General features: G+C 47.0%; 1 protein-coding gene and 1 long non-coding RNA gene across 3 annotated transcripts; one reads left to right on the forward strand and one right to left on the reverse strand.

The window, feature by feature from the left end:
- Positions 1-24,524, reverse strand: LOC311439464 (uncharacterized protein). Of its 2 annotated transcripts, none has more exons than XM_084525138.1 (19): positions 24,491-24,524; positions 22,561-22,664; positions 21,822-21,936; positions 20,429-20,603; positions 19,760-19,871; positions 18,646-18,752; positions 17,688-17,814; positions 17,280-17,400; positions 16,911-16,996; positions 15,744-15,868; positions 14,397-14,456; positions 10,434-10,500; positions 9,247-9,341; positions 7,494-7,622; positions 5,676-5,790; positions 4,759-4,896; positions 3,923-4,089; positions 3,362-3,450; positions 1-820 (listed from the first exon to the last, which is right to left on the reverse strand). In XM_084525138.1, the coding sequence occupies exons 2-19, from the start codon at positions 22,652-22,654 to the stop codon at positions 625-627; spliced, it is 2,118 nt and encodes a 705-aa protein (XP_084381264.1). In that variant the 5' UTR covers positions 22,655-22,664; positions 24,491-24,524; the 3' UTR covers positions 1-624. The 2 variants fall into 2 exon arrangements, with proteins under 2 accessions (XP_084381264.1, XP_084381265.1); XM_084525139.1 differs by having other exon boundaries at positions 22,580-22,664; positions 24,491-24,505.
- On the forward strand, positions 8,614-22,720 carry LOC311439708. The gene is made up of 4 exons (XR_014694946.1): positions 8,614-8,758; positions 17,654-17,827; positions 21,330-21,391; positions 22,048-22,720. It is a non-coding gene; the product is annotated as an uncharacterized lncRNA (long non-coding RNA).
- Positions 24,525-26,342: the final 1,818 nt, after the last annotated feature.

The following is a 26,342-nucleotide window of genomic DNA, read 5'->3' on the forward strand; positions in this document are numbered from 1 at the left end:
GAGCAGGAGGGCAGGGAGCTGGTTTTGGTACAGACAACAAAGAAACCCGAACAAAGCACAGGTATTTTCACACACAGCTGTTATGACGATGAACACGGACACCAGTCGGTGGCAGCTGGTGTAAGGCTGTACTGGCTGCTTGTCTAAAGGCTGTGGTCCAGACCTGATTCATACAAAATTGATGTAGGTGTAGATGTCCTTGCTAATAAAGAGCAAGAAAGTGCGGCGTTTGCTGGCTGGCTTGGGAAGACTGATGAGGATGTCCTACAGCGCTGTGCTCCTGCCAGCTGAGGCTCTACACAGGCTGCGGCCCACCACAGAAACCAGGAGTGAGCAGCAGGAGGGGGTGTTACTGCTGGGCCCACCTGAAGAGACGTGGTCCTGGAGGTCTGGGAGCCAGTGACAGAGCTACCGTGATGATGGACAACAGAGACATGAGGTAGAGGAAGGGGAAGTTCCCTCAGCAGAAAGTCTCGGAGGAGTGGAGCTTCAGGGAAGCTGGAGATCCAAAAGGTCAGAAACCAGCTTCTCTTTACCAAGAAGTTTGTTGAGCTGGGGCCTCCTTCCGTGAGGGTTTACTCCAAAACAGTTTGAGGAGGTGATGGCTGAGAGGGCCGTGGTGACCTAGTCCATCTTCCATACTTTCGCCTCTGGCCAGGTCTTGCCCTGGACTTGTTGCCAGCTGACAGTGGCAGTGCTGATTGCTGGAGAAATGGGCTCGTAGGAGCGGAGGGACAGGCTCGCAGCCAGCAGACCCATCCGGACACAGGTGTCTGTGTCGTGCTTAGCGAGCATCCCTGCAAGGAGGCCTGCCAGTAAGCTGCGGAGAGACAGAAAGGCAGCCCTGAGCGCTGGGGAACAGCCCTGGCCCTGGGAACGTGGCCACTGGGGAGAGAACTCACTTGGACCCACATTAACACTTAGAGAAGCAGAATTTGTCTTAGAGGAAGGGTGAGGTGATGATGAGAATTTTGTGCTTCTTATTTTTAGATTTAAATTTGGAAGGAACAAGTGGTGCTGTTCATTTGCATTTTATTTGCTTCTCATCCAAGAAGTCAAGGGCATTTCCCATTCCAACACATTTTCTTTTTTCCACAGTTTTGCAGGAGAGCCAGGAGAAAAGAAAGTGTGTCTACAGAGGGACGAATCTATTTTTCCCTTGCTCTTTAATTATTTTGTCGCTTCTCTGCTGCTTGTTGGTACCATGTTACACTCCCTCCTTTCCCCCACTGGGATGATACAGATGGGAAGAGAGGTAAATCTCCAAGTATAAAGTGAGAGGGACAGCAGACACAAATAGAAAAAGAAAATCCAAAGCTGAAATGAGATTTCTGATTCAGATTTCTGTCAACTTTAGCAGCAGTTTTCCATTTGAGATTTCCCAGGAAAAAATGATGGCAGTTCTTGGAGCAGCAGCAGTGACCCACAGCTCCTTACAAGGAGGCCATCAGAAGAGGGTGACTCCAGCATGTGCCTGCCGTGCAGGGCACGGCTCTGTCGAGGCACAGATACGTGCAGGGTGCTGCTGGGGACCAGCTGGGAGCAGCCAGTGTGTGTTCATAGCGAAATGCAACTGTGATGCTAGGGAGCTAGGGAAGGACAAAGGAGAAGGGAAAGTGAATGGAGAGGATAATAGCATTGAGGATGAAGAAGGAAGGGCAGGAAAATGTGACAACAGGGAGGATTAATGAGCAAATCTGTGTGAAGGGGAAAATGACTCCTTTTTTGCACTCTGGCTAATTACCTCATTCTTTTTCCCCCCCTTAACAAAGACACAGAAGATTGTGGTTTCAAGAAACCACTCAATCTCTCAACAGCTCGAGGCTCAGCGTAAATATTTGGGGGAGCATCCCCTAGCAATGCCGAGTGCGGGCACGCTGTTGCCACAGCAGCCGGATGCGAGGAGCAAACAGCCCCTGCTCCCTGCACGCAGACCCCGCGGCTCCTTGGGCAGCGGCTCTGGGTTGTAGGACAGCCTCGGGATCCCCCAGCCTTAGGAGCTGAAGGGTTTGTAGGGCTGAGCTGTGGATGTGCAGTAGCCCTGAGTTATACCCTACTGCGTGGTCCCTTGGAGAAGCCAACAGGCTGGGCTGTGTGTTGTACTCCCGTGTAACTCGGTGGAGGTGTTTGACAGTGGCACACGTTACCTTGCCTTTGCTCTTCCCTTACATTAACCCTTCAGAAAGGGAAAGGAAGCCATAAGGAAGACATTCAGTTTCCATTGGCCTCCAGAACAAATCGGTTTGGGTCAGTTGTGTAGGAGCAGATGGTGCAGGGAGGAGGCTGCGCCCTGGCAGGGCTGCCAGAGGCTGCTAGAGGCAGCGAGCAAAGCTGAGATGCTATGGGATGGGTGACCCCACGAGCTTGCCCCTGCGCCCCGTTGCTTTGTTAGACCTGCACTCAACATCACCGTGGTCTTCTTCAGGGTGTTGTGCCAGTGGCAGTCAACTCGTCTGAGAGGTGATTTGGGACACTAGGAGTAATCAGAGGCTCTGGCATTAGGTAGACTAATCAGCTTGGCAAGAGTTGTTGCTTGAAACTAGCTAAAATATTGGGGACTCTGTAAGTTATCACAGAAATTACTTTTCTTTCTGCCCACCCATCAAAGAAAAAAGGGGAAGTGTTGCTATGTTGAGTTACTGCTAGGTAAGAGTAGAAAAATAAGAGGAAATATCTCACATACAGCCTTCAGGTCTGGCCTAAGGCAATGAAAGGGAAGAATCAACTATTGCAGAAAATGAATAAATAAATAAAACGACTGCTGCATATAGTTTGACAAGTTAACAAGGAGCATAATAAAACTCTACTCTGGCAGACTGAGAATTGATCACCGGGGGTAGGAATAATACGTGTCACTTCCTACTCCCCTGTACAGCACTGCGTGACCAGCTAGGCGAATTATACAGCAGGCTCTTTTGAAGCACGAGCTATTGCCAGAGGCTAGTGCAGAACCTGATGAGATGCTTTTACAGGGCAATTCTAGCTGCTGAGTGGCAGTCCCTCTTCCACTGGAGAAGTGTGGAAGTAAATTAGTTAGCTAGGAAGTCAGCTTTGATGTAAGGTGGTTTACTTTGCTTTGAGCAGCTCAGCCCAGAGTAAGTCAGAACTCCTGGATTGCCACGAAAGACTTGGATCCTAAGCAAAAGCAAAACTAATAATGGCAAGACTGGCTTCAAGATGCTTAGCAGGATATTTTTAGCAAGCATTGCATGGAATCACAGGAACCAGCCCTGTCCTTGTGTCTCTAGTGTCTGTCCCTCAAGCAGCAGAATGGAGTTTGACTTTGCAGTAGAATTTGAAAGAAATCCCATTATGACTGTTCCACATTTAGCTGGAGAAGATGGAGTAGCTAGAAACATACCTGTCACCAGCTCCGGAGACATTGACTATCTCCTCCCTGCTGATGTGGATGGCAGGGTAGTGGGTGGCACAGAGGCTGGCAGCAGCAGGCTGTGTGGGGAAACAAGGGACGTTAGTGGGAATTGCCCAGGCTGGTAGGGTCTGATGTGGCTGCTGCCATCCAGACCCGCACAGCAACCAAAAATATATTAAAAAAAATAAAAAAGGAAAAAAAGAATAAATGTAAGCCATAAGCCAATAATCTTAATAATTGTTTTTCATGGTTTGGAGGAGATCAGTGATTTAAGTTGCTGAAAATGAAGCTTGCCGTCATGAATATTCAGGGCAAGCACATTTAAAATGAGCTGGCTGTAAGCACTGCTGCTAGGAGCCAGAAGGACAGACAACATGATTTTCTTCGCTAATCCTCAGAGCCATGTATTCCGCCCCCAAACATGAACACTTGCCAACTGTGATGCCACGTTTCCCAGCACTGCTGCTTCGCCACCAGAAATAGCAGCGGTGCTGCATGGTCCCAGGCAGAAGCAGCCGAGAGCCCAGGGTTGGTTTTCCGTGCCCTTACCTGCTCGTGAGCTGCTGGACGAAGCGAGATGCTCCCTCCCAGGCTCTTGCCACAGAGAAGGACGCCGTGAGCGCCCAGGGTCACCACCACGCAGCACAGGTGGGCCAGCAAAGGGCGGGCCAAGGCCATGGCTGTCTGGATAACATCCTCCAACCGGGACGGCAGCTCTGCAGGCAGCAGGGAGGAAAAAGGGTGGCATAACTTTAAAGGTCCTCAGCAGGCCCTTATGTGGGCTCCTACCCCTACTTCTCCCACTTATGAGCACAACTAGTTATAAGCACTACTGAAATGTGGTTTGTTTGCTTGTTTTCTTTGAATCGTAGGAAACATGAAATTCTCCAACATTAAACTTCCATACCATTTATCCTAAGCTGAGGAAACCACCATCACGGGACTACAGATGTGTCTGTAGAGACCAAAAAACTGTCCAAAAAAAAAAAAACCAAACCATGACTTTCTTGTTTTGATACTTTCGGACTTCCACCTGCATGTGGTGGGGTATTTCATTTCCCCAGAGGGTGGTGCCTTCGGGGCCCTCAGAGCATCATGCTTCACTGAGACATTTATAAACTAAAAATTATTCTTCTTTGGATGGTGAAGCGAGGAAAATGGACAAGGAGGCACCCTGGGCCTACTGCGTTCTTAATAGATCATCAGTCTGGCCTGAGCCGTACAACCCCTGCAGAGATGGTGCAAGGTAGAAGATGCCAAGGCTGCTTATGAATTCCCACTGTGTTATAACTCAATTTGATTGAAATGGGAGATGCGGAGGCAAACACTCTCTCCAGGGCCTAGATTATCTGAAAATGTGATTGAATCTTCTGAGTGTTCAATACCTGCTGGCAGAGGGTTCCCAAGGGTCCGATTTATTGCTCTTAGCTCTTGGAGGTTGGGGGAAATGTACGTGAGTGCTTTCCAGCTGTCTGAGAGGAATGGCTTGGAGGCCTTGTTCTCATCTGTTGGCTCATAGCACACTTAAAAACAACATTGCAATTGGTTAGTTAATTATTTAATCAGTGGTTCATCTCTACATCAGAGCAGGATGCAGTGCAGAAGGCTAAGTGAGATCAGCACAAGCAGGGTTATATGTGTAATGTATTAGAAGCTAAATGTTATTTTCCCCGTGCTGGAGAGCAGGTCTCCCCAGTTTTCCTTCCTGTTGCTCAGCAATGACATGGCTCCTTCTGGCTCTGGAATGATATAATCAGACTTCAGGTCTGTTACTCCTTTTAGCTGGTTTTGGAGCCTCTGCCAGGTTTTAAGAACATTGTCTCCTCCTTCAGAATTTGCTTTTTAAAATGGAGGGGTAACTCCAAAGGTTCAGGAGCCTTGTGAAGGGTCCTCAGTGTACCAGGAGAGGGGCTATGTATTTTTGGGGAAATGTGAGAGAAATCCTCCCAAATGATGCTTTAGCACTTACTCTGAGAAGCAAGCTACAGAAGCACACGCATCTGCTAGCCTGGAGATTAAAGGCAAAGAGAGCAGCTTTTTCTGGCAGTGCTGGAGGGCTGCAGCTCCTACGCTACAGGAAATGCGCTTTAGCTGCAGGATGAGACAAACTCAGAGAAAGCAGAAAGGCTTCAACCATTTGAAATAAAGCAAGTGTAGACAGGAGCCCTGAGCAACACAGCATGTCAGGCAAGAGCTGGGTATCTCCGTCAAGCAGCAGAGGAGGGTGCTTGGGGTGTGTGGAGTGTCCCAGTGCACACAGTGATAGGAGCTGTGGGGCCAGGGCTGGGCAGGCTCTCCTTACCTGCGAGCTGATGCTCCCTAGCTAGTTGGCAGACGTACTGGATAGTGGACAGAGGCACGTTCCCATCGATGCAGATGAGTGGGGCCCGGCACAGCTTCTCCTTGAACTGGGACACCTAGTGCAAATCCAGGACACAGAGCAGAGACAGCCTGAGTCATTGCAGAGGGACCTGTTCACACCGAGGATGTAGGATTCTCACTCGTATCACAGTTCTCGGGTGCAGGCATGAACCTAAAGGAGTGATTCCCTAAGGAAGGCGGATCTCTCCGTTTACCTCTCTTCCTCCCCTTCTTGTTCCCTGCTCCCTATCATTAAGAGGCAGACTCAATGGGCTGGGCCCCTCCAGCAGAGAAGGATGCTGGTCCTCCCCTGACAACTTTGATGCCCCTGGCTCAGTCAGAAACCTACAGGGAGAGGGAATGCTGCTATTTCAGGTCACTGTAGGACTCCCTGTGCTCTGCCTGGCCTGACTGCTCCTTCGCTTGCTGCCTGTGTCGTTCAGATGTCCCAAGGAGGGCTTTGCAACAGCTCCTGCAATGACCAGGCAGGCTGAGGGAAGAGGGGAAGTACAACGCCAGCAGCAAAACCAGTCTTGGAGAAGTGAGAGCACCATCTGAAAGTGAGTTTTCTTTCTGAACTTGGTGCTAACAACCCAGTGAGATGCAGGCTTTTGGCTGGTAGCTCCCTTTCTGGAGGAAGATGACTTAAATCACCCTTTGAAGAGGCACATAGACTGGTTCTTTGTTGTCTGGGGGTTTTGTTTTATCACATTTAATTTCCTTTTGTCTGTTCATGCCCTGTTCAGCTCTTATGTTTAGCCCTGTGGCTACAGTGCTGCTCGACACAGTGCTCTGTTACTGCTGTCTGTAAAGCAGGTAGTGGGCACCTGATGCCCCTTGGCTCTCTGAGGCTGCACGACCACTGCCCAAACCCCAGGTCAGTGCCATAGGCACTTGTGCAGCCTCCCTCCTGTGTCTCCACTAATCCTGGCTGAAAGAAGGACTGCCAAAATGCACTTTGCAGCAGAGGGTTGGTTCAGATTTTCCACTGGCCACAGCTGTTTCATAAAGCTCAACAGAATTAATCTGTCTTGTAATGGTTCTCTGTGCCAAGGCCTGGGAGAGGCAGGGTGGGGATGGAAGTGGAAGCAATGACCATATTTTTTCCTACGAAGCCTCCACCTCACGGGGAGCCCACCGGTAAGTAAATTGCACTTAACTTTCATGTTGCTGTCAGTCATGAGGTACGGGCTTTTGTTCTGCTGACAGCAGAATGAGTAGGGAAGGAGGGTGCAGTGACGGGGCTTTCACTGAATCAATCTGTAATTAATGCTTCCATTAGCCCTGATGTTCTGAAGGCTTGGATGTGCTGAGAAGCAGTACCTGGTTATACGACTCAGCATGTAGAAACAAAAGGGATGGCGGGGAGGGGGTGGAATAGGGAAACTTTCTTTAACCAGTGTTCTGTCCAAGGTTGTTTTTTGGCTTTCCCCTAAAGGGGGAAATGTCATTTCTGCAGGTAGACTGGAATTACCGATGGCTTTACGGTACAACAAGTGATAGGTTAACTGGAACTTGTCCCTGAAGAGGCTTCTGGCTCACAGGTCAAGCTCCATCTGGGTAAGCAGCAACAGGTAGCTCTGGTAGCTTGCCATGCTGCAATCCCAGTGGCCAATGTCTGGGGTTAACTTTAGGATTTCCCACGTTCCCTCCACACACCCACTCACTCCTGGTACAGCTTCCCTAGCTGTTTTTTGTCACACCTCCACACTCCTTCTCTTAAGCAGCAGGTTACATACAAATCAGCTGGCATGCATACGTATTGCTCTGTTATCTGGTGGTGGATGTCCATATCTCCCAAGCCAACGCTCAGCTCCCCAGCACTGGTGATCACCGCACAGTAAGTGGCTGTGCTCTTCCTCTCCAGCTGCAGGATGGCACTCATGTCCTAAAACAAGAACAGTTACCTGTGGAGCACGTTTCTCTTCCTGTCACTCAGCTCAACGTCCATACTATTTCCCTGTGCCCACCTGATTTGTAGCTGCAGCCCAGCTCGTTGTTCTCCCTTCAACCTCCCTTCTCCCTTAAGACAAACAACATTTCAGGGAAATCTTGGTCTCAGCAGTGCTGGCAGATGGCTGGTTATTAATATTTGCAACGCAAGAGAAGCCACAGCAAAGATTAAAGAACTGATTCAGTAAATGAACGCGACAGGCCTCTGCCACGCGGTTCCATGGGTGGTGTCCCTGCTGTAAGGGAAGGGCGTCCTGCAGAGGGCTGAAGCACTGCCTGCCCCAGCCATCCTTTCCAGTGGCTTATGTGACAGATCTGATGGCGTGCCAGGCACACCTTGGTGGCACGCTCCAGCTAGTGATGATGTTAGTGACCTCTCTGACTGCACAGGCAGGGAGGCTGATTTTGATGGCAGCCTCGGAGCCCTTTTTACAGCAGTCATGGACATGACTGTGAGGTGTCCTTCCTCTGTGGGCAGCCTGAATGATCTGCGGAGAGAATGTGGGGCATTTCTGGGAATGTGCATGGGGATGGAGAAGTGCTTTCTGCTGAGTAGTTCACAGGGAAGTTGGCATCACAAGGGCAAGGTCATCCCCTATACTGCTGGTAATGTTTCTTGCAGGCCAGGATTGCTTGGCAGCTAGTCCTGCCGCATCTTCCCTTGGGAGACCACTCACTGTGATAGCTCAAACTGTGCCATGCTTGGGTAGAGGAGAGATTGCAGGTCTGCAGCTATCAAGCCTTTATATACTAAATGCGAGTTCTTGTTCCTATCACTGCTGTTATTGAGCTGCTCAGGTAGCCAGAACTAAGGCCTCAGGTGGTCTTTCTGTCTGCACATCAAGGTCCTGAAAGCACTAACAGACCTTAATGGCCCTGACCAGCCTCACCTGGGGTCTCCACCCACACCCCTGGCTTGCCTTCAGCTCTGTCTTTTCTCCACAGGGGTGCCTGAGGGCTGGGGTTGCTTTCAAGGCCTGCTCTGCTCCCTGCCTGGCCAGGCTGTGCCCTGACAGCCCTGGGGAGCTCCTGGCTCCCTGACCTTCGAGGACAAGTGGCTGTGAGCACCAGGTACTCCTCTGGTGCACGGTGAGGGGTGTGGGCAGCTCTGTGGAGGATGCTGCTCTGAACCAGGGAGGTGCCTGGCTTTGGGTCCCAGTTCTGGGCTTTCTCTGTCTTATGCTTTACCCAAATCAGGCTGTTTTGGCATTGCTTTGTTTATCCTGAGGGTCAGGTTTTGCATATTTCTGGCTGTGCTTAGGTCTTCTTAGGCATTTTTGTTGTTTCTCCTGATTTACCTCTCTTGGTCCTTCAAATACCAGTCCCTGGAGCTGAATTCAGGCCACATGGTTCAGACTGCAAGCTGTCCATACATGTAGCCTGTGTGCTGGGGGTGGCTCCTTGCTTTTTAATTGTCTGTAACTAAAGGAGCATTGAACTGGTCTCACTCTTAGCCTGATGAAAGGTGACTCTTATGACTGCCAGGGTTAAAAGGATTTTTCCCTTTAAGTAATGTCATCACCTCCGTGCTTCTCAAGTGCCACTACGGTGCAACATACCATGTGCTGACAGTAGTGCAGGATGGACTCTGAGTGTTCGTCCTTCCCCACGGCAGACAGAAAGAGAGGAGTCAGCCCGAGGCGGCTTAAGCAGTCTGAAAGCAAACAGAAACAAAAGACATTAATAGATCTGTCGGAGTGCTGTGAAAGCAATGACAGCCTGTGCAGGCTGAGTGTCTGTAGGAAAGCCCTCTCCTGGAAAACTGAATGCCCATCTATCCTCATCTAGCAGGATGTTCAAGGCTGCAGCTGCTGCCAGGCTGGCTGGGCTGGGCTGATCTGTGGCTGCCTGCCATGCTGCGGCTCTGAATCTTCTGGAACCACTGGGAGAGGAGGAAAGAGAAGAAGGAGGAAGAAACTTATGCATTTCCCTGGCATCATTTCCTTCACCTATCACAAGCATGCAGGCTAGCCCACATCGCTTCAGTGCGCAGCCTTGCGGCCCTGCTTTTCTCACCATACTGTCTTACTGGAACCTGAACGGCCTCACAGGAAACCCTTCCTCTTCTCCCTTCAGGTTACCGAAATTATACCTCAGCAGATGGGTGGCATTTCTTCTTTCCTCAAGCTTCCCCACTTGTGATCTGAAGTGACAGTAGATTTATGTTAAGAAGAGTTGGGAAAGGCCAACAAGCCAGAGTAATCCAAAGACCTGTTTGTAATGTGCCCCTGCTAATTTCAGTGGGCAAACACAGGTCTGCTACTGCTTGTGGAGGAGCAGCAGGCACGCTGTGGTCCTTTGCTACTGCCTGTGGCCCTTTCTCTCCTACAGTAATTCCTGTGTCCTAGCTCCTCTTGTCCCTGGTGCATGGATGATCATCTTTGTGTAGGCCTAGTCATTTCTCAGGACATACTTTATTGTGCCTACAACCTGACATTAACTCAGAAACTGAGGACCAGGCCGTTCAGCTGTCACTGAGGATCACTGATGTTGACTTAACCTTGATTTGGGGTCCCTGTGCTATATACTAGTCAATTCCATATTTGAGGACCTTTCTTTTCATGGTTGCTGCCCAACTCCCTCCTCCCCTCTTATTTTTTGGAGTGCCTCTGCCTTTTCCAGGCAGTCTGTCCCCTGGTATATTGCCTAAAGCGTTCCAGATCTCAACAGTTCCTGCTGTTGAAGGAACATGAAAGGACAAATCACAGCTGACACGCACCCACAGGCAAACCCAAGCACTAGGCACCTGCCAAGTTTCTTCCAACGCCGCCGAAAGTTCGTCTCACTCTTCCAGCATTCGTTTGCCCACCACCCTGGAGGAATAAATTATTAATCAGCAAAGCTGGGAGAACCACTTGGCATAGATGCCATCTCTCCATTAATATTTGAAGTGAAGTTAATGCTGCTGAAAGGGCAGCAATTAAGGGGGCAGAAGCCATCTAGGTATGGGTTTGTGTGCAGCACAAACTCCCACAGCCCATCTGCAGACTTCAGCCCTGGCGACAAAGACCCACTTCCTAGGAGGGGAGATCAGTTTGGGCTCCCCATGTATTGCTGTCTTGGTCTTGTTGGCTAGAACCTTTCTGAATAATGTCAATATGAGCAGCCCTCTGAATTTACTTGCTCGTGTCAGCACTGTGACTCCAGAGTCCCATTTTTTTTTCCCCATTTTGAAGATAGAATGAGCTTTGTCATCTTTGCCTGTACTGTCCTCTGTGGGCAATACTTTACTCATGGAAGGATCTATTTCAGTGTCTGAATGCTTTTCTTCCACTTACCCTTCTCTTCCCAAACATCTCCCTCCTCAGAAACACCCCTTTCCACCTGTGTGATTACCAGCTTCTCTTTTCCCTTGCCTCTGCCTTCTCTGTCCATCTGTCAGTCTGTGACAAATGACCAAATTGTCAGAAGGTAGGCAGTCCCTCATCCATCTCCTCCTGGTTTTCCTGCCAGAAGAACGACCTCAGTAAGTGCTCCGATCTCTTTGGGCTTCATCACTGACTATCAAATGGTTTTAAAGCTCCTTTTTCATAAAAACCTAAAACGTATTTTCCATTTCAGAAGAGAGCTTGTCACTGGCATTTGTAACAATTTTAACAGCTCTGGATAATCCATAGCTTTCAAGAGTATGTTGAGTGTTTGGGTGGCAAGTGCAGAAGCGTGTGCATGCCCGTGCAGAGCAGCTCCTGGCACAGACTCTCATGTCAGCTCAGGTGCACCAGAATACCCCTGCACATGCACATTTTTATCGCTTGTAAACACTTCTACCCATCCTAAACAAGGATTTTACCTTGGGGTAAAAAAATGCTCTTCCTCCAACCCCTCACAGTTCTTGGGGGTTCTTAAAAGTCATACCAAAGCTTTCTAGGGACCCTTCTTCCACTGTGCCAAGCTTTGCTCTCATGGACCTGTACATATCTGTCCCTTATAGGCAATACTTTCTTCATCCCGTCCTGTAACTGAGAGGCTCCTCTGCCGTGCAAACATGCTCTTGTATTACCCCCAGGCTGCTTTTGTTTCCCGTGAGTCTCCCCAGTTTTGCAGTCTGTAAGACTTGATGCTAATTCTTGACCCCTTTGTTCCTCTGCCTGGCAGTTCTCCAGGCCCAGCACTGCTCAGACACCCTGAGCAGCGCTGCAGATAAACAACCTATCACTTCTGTCCACCTTTCCACTCCTCACCACTCCCCATTCACCCAAACTCCACTCCATCACATTTGCTTATGCTCCCTGCGAATTACCACTGGTGCTGGCCCCTATTTCAATATTAAAAGAGGGTGCTGACTGCCCTTGGTAATGAGCACAGACTCCACTCAGTGCAGTGCAAGTATCTGGTTTTCAAAGCTGATACCAGCAGGAGTGTTGAAAATACTCATGAGCTCCCTTCTTTGCCTGGCATGCTGATCTTCTCTTTCAGTTCGCCCCCACATTCCAAAGACAGAGCTTCGGGTTTTTTAAGCCAAGCTTTGCCCTAACAGTGGGTGTACCAGCCTCCCACTCAGGGACCCAGCCGGGGTGTGTTCTGGTGTTGTACAGCCCCACAAGACATAAAGAAATGAAGATTAAATCACCTTAAAGTAGCAAGTGGGTGCAGTGAGAGGTGAACTGGCAACCTGCTTGTAAAGACAAAGCAATGACTGGCCCTTATCACACCTTGCCAGCTCAGCTGGTAACTCAATCTGAGCAGCACTTGGGTATCTCTTCTACATTGTGTCCAAGTGGGTTTGGCTAAGATGAAAACAGGCCTGCTGAGATGGTTTGCAATATGACTGAGTTGATGCTTTCTGGCAAGGTTTCAGGGAATTGACAGAGTGTCTAGGACCTTCTTCTGTGTCCTGAAAGACTTGAATTGCTAATGTAAAAGTGAGACTCTGCTCTACTTCTGGATATCCTGAGAACATTATAACCAGAATGCTTCATCCAACACCTTTCCCTCTGCAAGAGACCATGTGTCTTTCTCTGCAGATGACTTACATCCAAATAGTTATTTATAGGGCACTTTGCTTCTGGATAGCCTTGAAAGCTATGTGGAAGCTAAAAACAGTATAGAATACAGCTGCTTTCTTGCTAACTGGGACAGCACGAGGTGCGAGTGGTACCCTAACGCTCTGCAGTGAATACAGCATGTATAAGGGTGGGACCTGCTGGGTGCTGATCTCTTTGGAAAAATCTGTCTTTAAGAGCCAAAGCAGACCAATACTGCTGAGACTGCTTTTTCCTCTGTGCATAACCGCAGAAGCTGTCAGCAGAAACGTTTTGTCTGTCAGTTCCCAAATCCTCCTGCAGCTTGGTATTTGGGTAGCTGCCCTGATGGGCCTTCAGCTCTAGGGCTCACCGCTATGCATACAGACAGGTATTACCTCACCTTTGAATGCAACATTAACAAATTTTTCCTTTTCCCTTGCCAGCTACTCCCACTGGGATGTGTGGCTGTCCTTGCCCCTCACCATGCCATGGGTGGTCCAGGGGTCTGCACTCACTGCTGACACGACAGGAGGTGGCTTGCCTACTCGTGGTCACGGTTTGGGGCATGCATGCTATCGGTTAGATCACTGCAGAAGCAGTTGGGCTTTCAGTTTTACAAGTCTGCATAGCTAATGCTCTGGCATGTGTCACCTTTGACCCCTACAATACTGTTTGACCTTTGCCTCCATATCCTTGAATAGCCAGCTTCCTTAATGAGAGCTTCCCCAGCAGGTCTTTCCCTATCTGACTGAGAGGTCTTCACAGAGTGCCCCATTTGAAGGAAGAAGATGGCCACGAGTTTCTGCTCCAGCAATCAGCATAGAGCAACTTGAGGTGCTAAACAAATTGTGAGCAAGCTCCACCAACTCAGCCTGTGGTACTTTGTGTTATATCTCAACAAAAATTCTGTAGGCTGTGTAATGGCTGTCATTTGCAATGGGGAAGCCCCATGCCTGCAAGTCTGTCCCACTTTAGCCTCTTGGTTGTTTTGTGGTCAAACCACAGTGAGAAAGAGAAGGTCTGGTGACATTTAAAATGCTCAATATTTTTAGAGCAATCTGTGTGTGTGTGACTCAAACCCTGTATGACTGAAGAAGCTGGCTCTCTTGTTTAGCTGTAACTGTGTCAGCACTACTTTTCTCAAAGGCTTCCACTACCACTGTGGGTACTCCACATGGGGTCTTTGGCTCCTGTTCATGCCACTGTCCATTGCTAAGATAGCCCCAGGCAGCCAGAACTGTCTCTTACCTGGGGATTTCCTCGCTATAGGGTCTGCCCTTGATTATGGGTTAGCACAGTGAGGGTCTTCACCCGTGGCTTCTGGCTCTTTGCATATGTGTTTAGTGAGTGACCTGGGCAGCTCTTCTGCTAAAACAGCTCTTTGGGCATGCAGCATCAGGGAAGAGCCCAGAGGTACCTTAACGCTGATTATCAAGGCTGGAGTGATATGTGGAGTTCATAAGGATGATATATGGCTCTGATCTTGTCTGAAGTAGTAGGGATAGTGACTTTCAGCATGTGAACCGAGTAGGTCAACGTGTATCACCCCAGGTCTGACCCAGACAACACACCGAACGTGCAGCACTACACCTTCCGTGTTTGTGTGTGTGTGTGCTCATACAGACACAAAGATAACGTGCACTGACACCATCTCTTCCCATCCCCAGCCCCTCGTTCGGCTTGGTACTCCTGTAAAAGTAGCTGGAAATGGCAGTGGTGCTAAGATACTACTATAGATACAGTACCAGAATGACAGGGTTCTGCGCCTTGGCTATAAAGTCAACGTTGATACCTCCGATCACCACCTTTAAAAGGAAGAAAGAGGTTTAAAAAAAAGTGATTGGAAGGACTCAAGGGAAAAGCTCCAATTTTCCTCTGCCTTTTTTTCCCCTACTTTTACCACCCTCTTGAAAGCTATCTCATTTACAGTGTGAAGGCCTGTGCGTGTTTTGGCTGGCTATACACAGGTCTGCACAATTCTAATCATAAAGAATGGAAATCTTTTCTAAATGTTGCTTTCTGAATTATCCTACTGATAACCAGCCCCAGCATGACAGGACATTATTGTGCACATACAGGGGTGCTGGTAGTTTCACTGGGTGGTCATGGAGTAATGTAAGAAGCTGCATGATCTGGTTATGTCAATGCCCTTGAGGCCTTCTCTCTTAGGACAATTTTTGACGTACCAAACCTCAGAAGGATTCAGACATTGCCGTGTAAAGGGGAGGAGAAGGGGTAAGAATGGAGAAAAGCAAATGGGAAAAAGTGGGCAGAGAAATGCAGTCATTTCTTGCAAGCTCCTGGAAGACATTGTCCTGCCCAGTGAAACTTTATTGATTGTTGTCTTATTGTCCAATAAATACAGAAAAAGCAGCATAGCTCCACAAATGGGAAGTTCCCAGATTCTTTGGGGACATAGAGCTCTTTTTTTCCTCATTCTGTCAAATGCTGGGTTATTGCCTTTGGAGTCACTGCGTTCTTCTATGTTAAAAAATCCTACTGCAAATGGGTTTTAGAAACTTCTTCAGCTCTCTAAAGACTACCTAAAATAGATTTGCTGTAAATCATGTAGCACACACAAAATCAAGATAGTGAATGGAGTATGAGTTATAATGGATCTTGTTTGGGATATGCTGCACCTCTTGTAATTTTGGCAGTCATGAGCAGGAGGCCAACAAAAAAGAGATATTTATAAAAAAGTGTGTGACTCAGCAGCTTAAAATATCCACCTACCACCACCCTCTTCCAGGTCTACTGCTGTAGTCACAAGGGCTCCCTGGCACTGAGAGGAATACAATTGAAGTTGTATGTGAGGTCACAGTAAAAGGTGAAAAGGTGATTAAAGTTTTAATGGATTTGATGGTCTAAGACTTAATGGTATTAGGCCATCATCAGTGTTCATTCTCTGTAAGTAGAGTGGGAGAGGAAATTTATCAGAGAACAATAAAGAAAACTAAAGAGAGAATGTCTGCCAGCATAAAGCAGAGAGATTGGTCTCTGGCTGAGTCACCTCTTATTTTAGAAATAGATAAAAATTTATCTTCAGTGCTGTCAGTAGATAGGAATTAAACAGAGGACAGCAGGGGACTCACTGGCTGAGGTGGGGTTGTGTCCTCTTGCTGAGGCAGGTTCCCCTTCCTTGTAGCTTTCTGCAGTTTGCTCAGGGCCACTGCAATGCAGCTGCCCACTCTGGCGTTGTTCTTGATCAGAGCAAGGTCTGTATGGCATTTTTTTGAGAAAAAGGAAAATTACCAGCAAGATTGACATTACAGAATTCTATGTAGGATCTGCCTTGAGGGGGACAACAGGAAATGCATGCTGTGGGACTTGGTAGATTTGACTGCCCTGCACCAAAATCAACTGGGGGCAGATATACTGGGTTACAGTGCTCCATGAGCACTCTGAAGTTTTAAATGTATTCACCTTCCTCCCTGTATGTCCATGCAGAGTAAATCTAACATCCCCCTTTTACAGATGGGCAAAGGCCTCCCAGATGAGGTGAAGTGCCTAAACTGAAGAGTCTAAAAACCATTAAGGAACTCAGCCATCTTTTCCAGAACTAGATGCCTACTGAGATTTCTGCCAAGTCTCATCTACGTGCCCCTTTTTCATCAGTTTCCCTGGGAGCAAAGTGTCAGAGGCTTCGAAAACCCCATTTTGTGGCAGCATACAAGTCTAGTATCCAAACCCCCCTTTACTTATCTGCCCTGACTGACTAGCCATGAGGTTTCCCAGAAGACTGGCAGCAGAGCCTGGAGGTGAACCTGGCTCTCCCAGATGCTACATCAGCATCCCAGCCAGTAGATCTGACTCTTCCTCTTGCCTGTGCAAGAGGATTCACGTTACACAGGAGTATTTTTCGTCCCAGTTTCTCTTACTCTGCACTAGCGTGAAGAGTTGCATAAGGCAGCATGTTCACCCAGGCATCTTCAAGTGTACAACCCCACCATGTGCATGGATCCTCAGACTCCATCATAGAGCTGGCAAGCTCAGGGATCAGATGTGAGGGATCCCTTTGGGCTCTGGACCACCTGATCTCTGTGCTGGCCTCCAATTTTTAACACAGAAGTGGATGAGGACTGAAACGGTGCTGCTGAAGAAGCAGGATGCAATTGCTGAGCTTTCAGCTGTTTGCAGATAATGAGGTATTTGCCCCTCGTTAGACTGTCAGTAAAATGGCAGTTATTCAGTAAATGTTATTGGAGGAAATGAGAAGTACACTCCTCCTCCTCCCCTCCCTCCGTTTAGTAAAAGGATACTTGAGTCCAGTGATTTCCCGTTGGTTAATTCATTGATCTTCTGTAACATAAAAGGGGTCAGTTCTTTGCCTGTAATCCCTTTGGACCTGCAAATACAAAGAAAATGACTGTAGACGAGACAAACCGAGCTGAAACGGCATCAGAGGAGAAGCACTGCTGCTAGCAGACAATTTATCTCCATAACCACACGCCATAAAGAGTCCTGTAAACAAGCTTCAGGTTACATAAAACAACAGTGAGAGCCTTGTTGTGGCTTCATCCACACCCAAGGTTGAGCTGTGCTACAATCCCTGTGGCAGTGTCCCTGAAGTCATTTATTTCCTCAAGCCCACAGGGTGAGCAAAGGATAGTGCTTAGGGTGCCTCTCACCTGGCTTCGCTGAGAGCTTGCTGGATGGCTTCTTCGATAACCTGGCCTGAGGCAGCTTGCTCCTGGGGACAGGGCACTGCTATCAGCACCCCGCTGCTCAGGCCTAGCCCCATGGCACTGGCTGGGAGAGGACAGGCAGATCGTTAGCGGCTCTCCTCGGACACATGAAATGCTGAGGGAAAAGGGCAGAGGAGAGTGGGTGCAGGGTGTGTGAACACGCAGGGCTGGAGCTCCTGTTCTTGGCTGACCCAAGGACAGGTTCTTTTCCAGCTAGCAATTGGCTTATATCCTCCTAATTCTTTTGAGTCTGTATGATAAGAGGCAAAGACTTTTAAGAACAACAAAGATTCCACTTTTGTGACCCTCTGTTCCAGGGCCACACGTGAACCTTTCTCTGCTGGAACACACCAATGAGTTTAGCTGCCTCCTCTTCGTCCTGGACGTGATACGGTGCCTTGAAGCCGCTCTGGCGTGAGAAGAAGGCTGGGAACTCCCTCGACTCCCCAAAGGCAGCCACACAGACTCCCTGAGTCTCCTGCAGCCAGGAGGTGAGAAAAGAAGGTAACCAGTGGAGGGAAAGGGGACCCCCAAAAAGAGATTGACTTTTCCCTTCTAACCAGCTAGAAGCTGCCTTTCTTTAGCACAATGTTTGGTTACTTTTATACATCCCATTCTGTTCTGTTCTGTCAAATCAAACAGCCGGACGCGGTAACCAGTCAGACAGAAGCTGTTATTGAAACATAGAAGACGCATGCGCTTTGCTCAGAGCTGATCAAAAGCAGGGCAGCTGTCACTAGCACAATACTGAGTCCAAGGTAACAAGCTGGGATCCGAAGTTATGTTGTGAGCTGACAGGAATTTAAATGAGTTCTGCTTCTGATTGAGAGGTATTGACACTGGCTGTCACCTGAAGCACTGGCTGTGGTGATTTCCAACATACCAAACCTTAAAAATGGACTCTAATGAAAATCATCTTGTTTCTCCTTTTAATTCTGATTTTGATTTAGAGTCTGATGGATCTAGCTTGTGTGATCCATCAGTGTTGGAGCATTTTCCCAGTAGATAGTAATGTGACTCTAAAGCCAGAAAAGAGGCCATGGCTTGGGGTATCTTTGGCCTCAGTTGGAACAGTTGCTGGAACAGCATCCTGGACACAGATAGGTTTGTGTTAGGGGTAGCCCAGTGCTTGAATAGCCCCAGAACTAGAAAATGGCAAATATGGGCCTCCCATCCTCTCAATAGTTGTTTGTGAAAATCTTGGACTTAATAACTGCCTCAACATCGCTGGGCCTTCTTGTCACTGCTGGACTTGGTACACAAAGCATATCATCACCTGCTTTCATTCTGAGCAGCCCATGATACCTACCAGATATTCCAGTGTCCTGCCAATATCAAGGATAGACTTGACTCCTGCAGATACAACAGCAACTGGAGTTCGTCCTAGCTCTGTCAAGTCAGCACTCACATCCAGAGCTGTCGAGAGAAGCAGCTGTTGTTTGTGATAGCATTGTACACCAAGGTGACCTTAAATGCCCTCTTAAAAAGCCGTATCTGCCTGGGATGCCAGGGCCTGCTTTTGCAACCATTTTGATCCACAGACAAACATTACAGGTTTAGATCATGCTATTAGATGTTGAGATTGTAAGAGAGATTGATATAGGAAGAGAGACTGAAAACTACGAAGTCGCTTGGCCTAGGGCAGAGATGCAGCCCTACACTGACTGTCTCACCTGTTTGTTCACCTCAGAAAGCAGCATGCAAAAATTTGGTTGAAAAGAAAGAAGAAGGTGTCATAAAACAAGGACAGAGTTCAAGAAGATGGAATATAAGAAGACTTTGATTGTGGTGTTGACATAGCTGGCAGAAAAGCACCACAGGAGCTCTGCTGACCTCAGGAAACCCCCTGGTCTGGAATTTATATCACATCTGAAAGAGACAGCATTCATCAGGGCAGTTTGCTTACACTATGCTAGGAATATACGTGGCTAAAAAGAAAGTATGTGCTTAGAGGTCACAAACTACACTGCCAAGGCTGTGCCATGTCCCCATGTTTCCAGAGAGGAACGTGGACCAGGGCCTAAATCTCTTTTGCGGCGAGACCCTCCTCCTCCTTAGCTGTCAGCGAGCCAATAACAGCACCGTGCTTCACAGCCACTGTCAGGTTATCCAGCGAGCACAAAGTGGGGAAAGTACAGTCAGCTCCTGCTGCACCATCAAACAATATCCATATAACCCTGTGCAAACAAAGGATAAAGAGAAACTCCCCCACTCTTATCTGGCCGGTGCTCAAGAGGAATATTTTGAAGCTTCTGGAAAGGAGATACTGGAGAGAAAACAACCAGAGTATGGTTGAGAAGAACGATAGCTTTACTCTGCTGAGCAGACAGTTACTGTAGGACAAACCGAGAAAAAGGAAGAAAGATGGGATTAGATAAAACTGCAGCAACAAGAAGAAAAGTAGAATGTATCAACTTTCTTACTGTTCTCTCCTCCCCGATGGACGCCTCCGATGCCTCCTGTCACAAACACACAGATTCCTGCCTTGTGTGCTGCAATCATTGTTCCGGACACGGTAGTGCCACCGGACAAGCCCTGTCAGGGGACAACCGGTCACAGTCAGCACCCAGCACGACCCAGAGAACACTGCATGCAGGCAGCTGTGGTTGTGGTCCAACACTCAGCAACATCACACCAGGCTGCTGACACAGCTGGCAGGTGAAATTCGGATACAGATATTCCTAGGCAAAAATGCAGAGGAACGATCATCCCTGCTACATAAACTGCTCTTGTAGTAGCAAAGGCCTTCATTCTCCAGGGCTTTCCAACCAGAAGGGTTCATGGGCAGCCAGTGTCACCTCAAGCACTAACTTGGGGTGGCTTGTGTGTCACATAGTTCATATGCAACATGATGATGCCTTATCCTGCTGTTATGAATGTTCTTAGCTTAGCCAGCCGATGCAGAATGGTCTGACTCCACGTCTGCTATTCCCTGACTGGTGTATTTTGACTCTGGCTAGGAATATATTTCAACTTACCACCAAGACACCATGTTATGTGGTGTCTTAAAGAGGTTTAGATCTACCTGGTTTGAAACTGAACACCCTATTGCTATACAGAAAACATCAGATAGGAAGCCTGCATTACCATACCTGGCTGAGGACATAAGGAAGATCTCTCCGAGACACTTTAACTACATTTTTACTGCTTGCCAAGAACTGAAGCTCCTCATCTGTGAGTCCCACGTGGATTTGACCCCTTAAAATACCTATAGTGGCTGGAACTGCTCCATTTGTCGTTACAATTTTTTCTACCTCTCTGGCCATGCTAGAATGAGATAGACAAGACAACGATCACAGAATTAGTGAGGGAAACAATCAGGTAAGACATCTACCATGTTTGACGGCCAACATTCCCAATTTCCAGTTTTATGCAGTTTTTGGGATTTCAGCAAAGTCCAGTTCCTCTTCTGTCTCTTGCTAATGGCAGAAGTCTTTGCATTTGATTTTACAGCAGTGCAGAGCTATCGAGAGCTCCCGTTTTCAGGACAGCAATGTACAGGCTCTGTGCTTCATTTCTGAGACAGCATCCATAAAATAGCCTGGTTTACGAGCAAACCTATTATTTGTACTATACGCTACTGAATATTCTCCAAATAGAGCCTTTCAGTATCTATTACTTGTATTTCTGAGAACATAAACCTTCATAGAAACCTGAGATACTTCAAGTCCTGTTTGAAAAACTAGGCTGTATTTTTCACAATCTGAACAGTCAGATATAAGGTAACAACAGTGCAGAAAAGCTGCAGCCTGAGAATATTCTAGAGTTTCAGACTAGGTTTTTTTGAAGCTTTCCAGGTTTTATATTTGATCATCTGTAGACTGTCTTCTTTTAAGAGCAGCTTGTTCTCCCTTTCTGAGCTATCTGTATGTACACTAGATAATCTTTAACTCTGAAACTACCTTCTCCAAAACCTTACTGAGCTTCCTTCTAAGATGAAATGCCGGGCAAAACAATGGCAAGGTCAATACTGAAACCTTCCTGTGCTTTCAGGAAGCTAGAATGGAGAGGAGACTGAACGAAACACAAATCTACAGGACATCAATAAATAACAGGTAGAGTTTTTTGTGGGCTTATTTTTTTTTTCCCTATGCAGGGCACAGGTTGACCAGCAGCTCTCGCAGCAGCTTCTCTGAGTGGCAACAATGAGTAGATTTCACTATTGTGTTCTAGTCCTTTTTGTATTATAAAAGGTACACCTAAAGAAACCACAAAGTGTTTTCAGTGTCTGTACGAATTACGCAGCCACAAAGTGTGGTTTATCAGTCTTAGAGCAAATGATGATATTTCCTGCTGCCAGATTTTAAAGGAAGCCAGAAATGTGAGGTGTTGTGTAAGGACGTGTGTTGTATGGTTCTGCTCTCCTTAGAAGTCCAAATACAACTGTTTCACACCAGAGCCCATATTCTGTATCCCTAGCAACCTGACATTTCCCTTCGCTTCCTTCTTATAACTTCGTTGAGTGAGGAACATAAAATCCACAACCTTAGATTCTGAGGATAGGCCATGCCATGTGTAATGATGGTGCTTTCCAAGGCTACAACTGGTCTCCCCTCCATCAGGGCTTCCTGTACGGAGGGCTGAATCCTGAAATAAGCACCTGGGGATAAATATGGACAAGTCAGTTATTTGCATGGGTGTTTGCAGTAAACACTGAGCTATTTTATAGAGGCAAATTGTCATCATCATGATACATTATTCTCCTTTTCAGCTAATCTTTGGGGGAATTCAGAAATGACTCCATGGAGACTAAAACTGCGTTTTATGGGACTGAAATATTTGCAAAAGCCAACCAAACAAAAAACAACGCTACGATTAATACAAATAATAATCCTCATCACCATCACTCAGTGTTCCTCTCCCACCACTATTGCAGCTGTGTTGTTATTGGCTCCAGTAATATTACTTTAAATGAACATTACTGTGAATGAACTAAGCTCTGCAATCATACCCAAAGAATAACATGTTAATGGAGTGGAAGCACCAAGGGTACCATAATAACCCAATATATTATAACACTATTTTGCATCAAAATTTCTCCTAATTTTAATGTCTTTATCAAACTACAGAAACTCCCTGCACATTTAGGACTTGAAGTATTCTTCCAAAAGCTGAAAATGCTGCTCTTTGCTTTTCTCCCACAATGCTGCCAGCAAGGTTTCTGCTGCATTCGGATGAGGAATTTGCTTTCTGCCCAGGGACTGTTTCAGAATACACTACTCACCATGCAGAAATCTTCTCACCTGGGTGGTCCTACATGCCAGAGTGGACACACATCTTCCCAATCTACAGGTTATCTTTGTAATCATCTTGTGCATAAGGATGGTCCTGAGAGTACAAAAGTCAGGTAAAAAATAAAAATTAAAGAAGTAATTAAGCAATGATGTGACAGTATACCTAACATTTCTTGCACTGATTTTGGAAAGTGAACAATCCTGGGCTGGCCCAGGAGATTGTGTGGCAGTTCCTGGTGTTTCAAGTATGAGCCCTGGTGTCAAAGCAAAATGTTAAACTGTAGAAGTAGGGTTGTAAGAGTCCATCTAGCCCATTGCCAATGCTGGGCTGAAAACATGGCAGAGCAGAAGAAAGGATAAGTAGTAACAAATTGTAGAGACTTTAGAACTATGCAACATTTTGATTTCCAAAGCTACTTGTTCACCATAAATTGCAGGCTCAGCTGCTGTCACCTTCAGCCTGAAAGATTACAAGGAGAAACCTACAAGGAGAAACCTACAAGGAAGATGCAGGCAGAGGAATACTATAAAGAGGAGAGCCTTTGCGGGTATTTTGAGGGAAACAAGCAGTTCAGTAAAATAAAGAAGCTAAGGACTGGAAAGCCAGATTGTAACCACCAGGAGGAAAGAGCAGCTCTTCCTAGAGCCCAGAGTGCTTCATGCATGCTCAAGTTACATCGTCTTTTTTAGTACAAAGTGTTGGAAGCAGAGACACAATTCAGCCCCGGCAAGAACTCCAGAACTCCTCTTGTCTCTTAGCAACTCCTATTCACTTTAATTAAATTCATTGCAGAACAGAGAAAGAGGGGGAGAGAGTTGCAAAGGTTAAGAGGCTGGTCTGGTCTGGGCCTCAGGGCAGTTTCACTCAGTTCCTGGCTGCTTCACATATTTTTGCTGGGCATTTGGCCATATCCCTCAAGCCTTTCTATTCCTCGCCCCTTAACTGGGAGGAAAAGATTTATCTCTTTGGTCCTTTGTGCCTATTGTTAACTCAGATAGGAAATTAGAGTAACAGTACTGCGTTCCTGCTACATTTAGCAGATCTCAGTGCAATTTGTGGCACTACAGCTACACAGACACATTATATCCAGGAAAAGCTTTTTGTTTGTTTGTTTGTTTGTTTGTTTGTTTCCTGGAATCTTAAGAATTTACCTATACAGGACAGCTTAGTCTGTGTAACAGGGAAAGATGGACTGTTTCTGCTAGACATCTCTGAACTCTCCGAGACAGAGATTGCCGTGAAATGCAATACACACCTGAATGAAAAAAGGCGATTTTTTTTTCCAGTTTCCAAATCCTTTTTAAGACCAAAATCTCCACAAAGTTTACGAAATCCTATCATGACACAAAGGTGGCAGAAGCTCCTATTCATGCTTACAATCTCTCCTTGTGCAGTGCCAAATTCAGCAGTCAACAGCCTGAAAAGTTCATGCAAATGCGCAGGGTTCCTTGTGTGTGTGCCTACACACCCCTTGCTCTCTGGGGCAAAGTCAGCTTTGGAATAAATTCATTAAGCCAACAAGGTTACTACGGCTCGGATCAGTTGGGCTGCTCGAGCTGTGCTCTGAATTTTAACAACCCCCCGTAATCTGAAGCACAACAGCCCCGAATGCCCAAGCCGAGGCGGCCTGCAGATAAAACACAGCTGGTCACCACCTGACACTGACACGAGTTCACTGATGTTCGCCAGAAAGTCAGCCAGCACTCGGCCCCAGCAGCCTGAAAGGTTTCTGCAGCTTGGCAAGCGGAGCAGCGAGACCTGCCCGGCCTTTTGCCTTGCAACAAAACTTTGCACGTTCCCACTGCAAGTTCTGCACAGCTCTGGCACTCAGCTCGCCTCTGAACATCCCCGCTTGCCTCCCCTCCTCGTCCATCGGGCACGTTTGGCTCGGTGAAGCCGTGGCCTGGCGCGTCTCTTACCTCCGGGCGGCCGTGGCACATGGGAGGCTGGCTGGGCTCTGGAGCTGGGCCGGGGCAGCCCTGGGAGAAGGCGTGCCGAGGGGGCCGGCGGCATGGGGGGGCTGAGAGAGTCCATTTATTATTAACCACAGGCACAGCTGAGCTCTGCCCGAGTGCGGCGATTTCACAGCAGGGCAAGGAAAGCTTCTGCCATTATTTTTGTTTGCATGGTGCCCGATTTTTCCCCAAGTCTTTAAAATATTATATATTTTTTTCCAGATTCCTTTGCTGCTTTTAATTTTTTTCTTAGTCAGTGAATTCAGGGTTCACTAAAACAATGCCTCTGAGATCGGGCTCCTTTTGTACCTATTCATAAAAAGCACAGCCATTGCATTCATGCTCCCCCTACAACTTGGCCAAATGCAGTTGTGAAGCTCTTTCTTCTCCGGGTGAGAGCCCTATCCAGCTCTTCCCCGGCGAGGAATGCTGTAGGTCTAATTGTGGTGACTCTCCTTATGATGCAGATGCCTGGCTAAAGAGATACAATGAACACAAACTGAGTTCACAGGGGAAAACTGTGGTAGCCTCATCCTGCGAAGACATCCTAACAGGTTTAGGGTGGCTTTGAACAGGACTTTGAAATTAGTAAATCTCTGTCCCCTCATAAAAAGACATACTTAAAAGGACACTTTGAGATCTGGTGCAGTGATATGCGCGTTTAGATTTTGTATTCTGTAGAAAGTATCACATTTCAGAGTTAAATGGCTATTCAGGAAGGCGTTGGTTTACAGGCTAAAAGACAGACAAGATTCTATGCAACCTCCATGCATAACATAAAACTAGCAAAAGTAATTATCAGTGCACTGCTTTTAAGTTGAAGTAATCAGTGTCAGGGAACTGATTTTACTGCACTATAGTAATTGGGGAATTGTAAAACATCAGTTTTTGAAGCAGTCTTCATATTTTACACTTGTCCCTTCCTAAAGAAGTTTTCTGCAACTTTTGTTTAACTCAGCAGTAAGGAATGTCTTTTTAGTTTCTACAAAAATAAACACGTTAAAGGAGACTTCAAGCAAAGATTGCTAAGTTACAAAGACAATCCACCTCTGACCTCTGCTAAAGGGTCTGCAGGGAATTTAATTGCAGGAACGACAGGTTGCATCCTCAGGTACAATAAATGGATGCTGAAGATTTTGTGATCAGTATCTTCTTCCTGAGAAGATGGGAGGATGAGTAGCCAGATGTATTGAAAACCAAATCTGTAGATAATATTAGATTTTTGAAAAATATATTCAAATCATAATGACATTGTTTTAATTTCAATTAGATATATTTGGAAGCACTGCAGTTCTGTAGAAACATATCTGGATTATCACATTTTTGGCATGTTACCAGGCAAGATGACCTCATAATCAAGCTGATCTCTGAGTTTCCATCTCTCTCATAAAGATCAAGTTCATCTTAAGATGATCTTACACCATGGGCACCCAGTTCAGTCTGTGGTATCACAGACAGGGTAACAGTGTGTTGCTTTATTTACCATTTTTCTCTTCAAACCAAGGGGGAAATCAGCCCCTCAGCTTGCTGGATTTCTAGCTTGGCTTTCCCCTTTGAACCTGCCTGCAGGTCTCTGAGACAAAAATGGGCCACTCAAGCAGCTTCTTGCAATCTTGTGTACATCCCAGTTTTTGCATTTGTCTTTTGGATTTACTACTGCAAAAATAAGAGTATATATAGAAAATTATTGAGGGCTAACTTCATCTTTTACTTCATTATAAAAGCAATTGAGTCTTGCTAAACCAGGAAAAGAATGGGCCAGTTTGATACCTGCTGGCCTCCAAGAGGTAGGCTGACCATGCTCTTCCTGGGACAT

Source organism: Aythya ferina (assembly GCF_964211825.1).
Source record: "Aythya ferina genome assembly, chromosome: 1".
Taxonomy (NCBI): domain Eukaryota; kingdom Metazoa; phylum Chordata; class Aves; order Anseriformes; family Anatidae; genus Aythya; species Aythya ferina.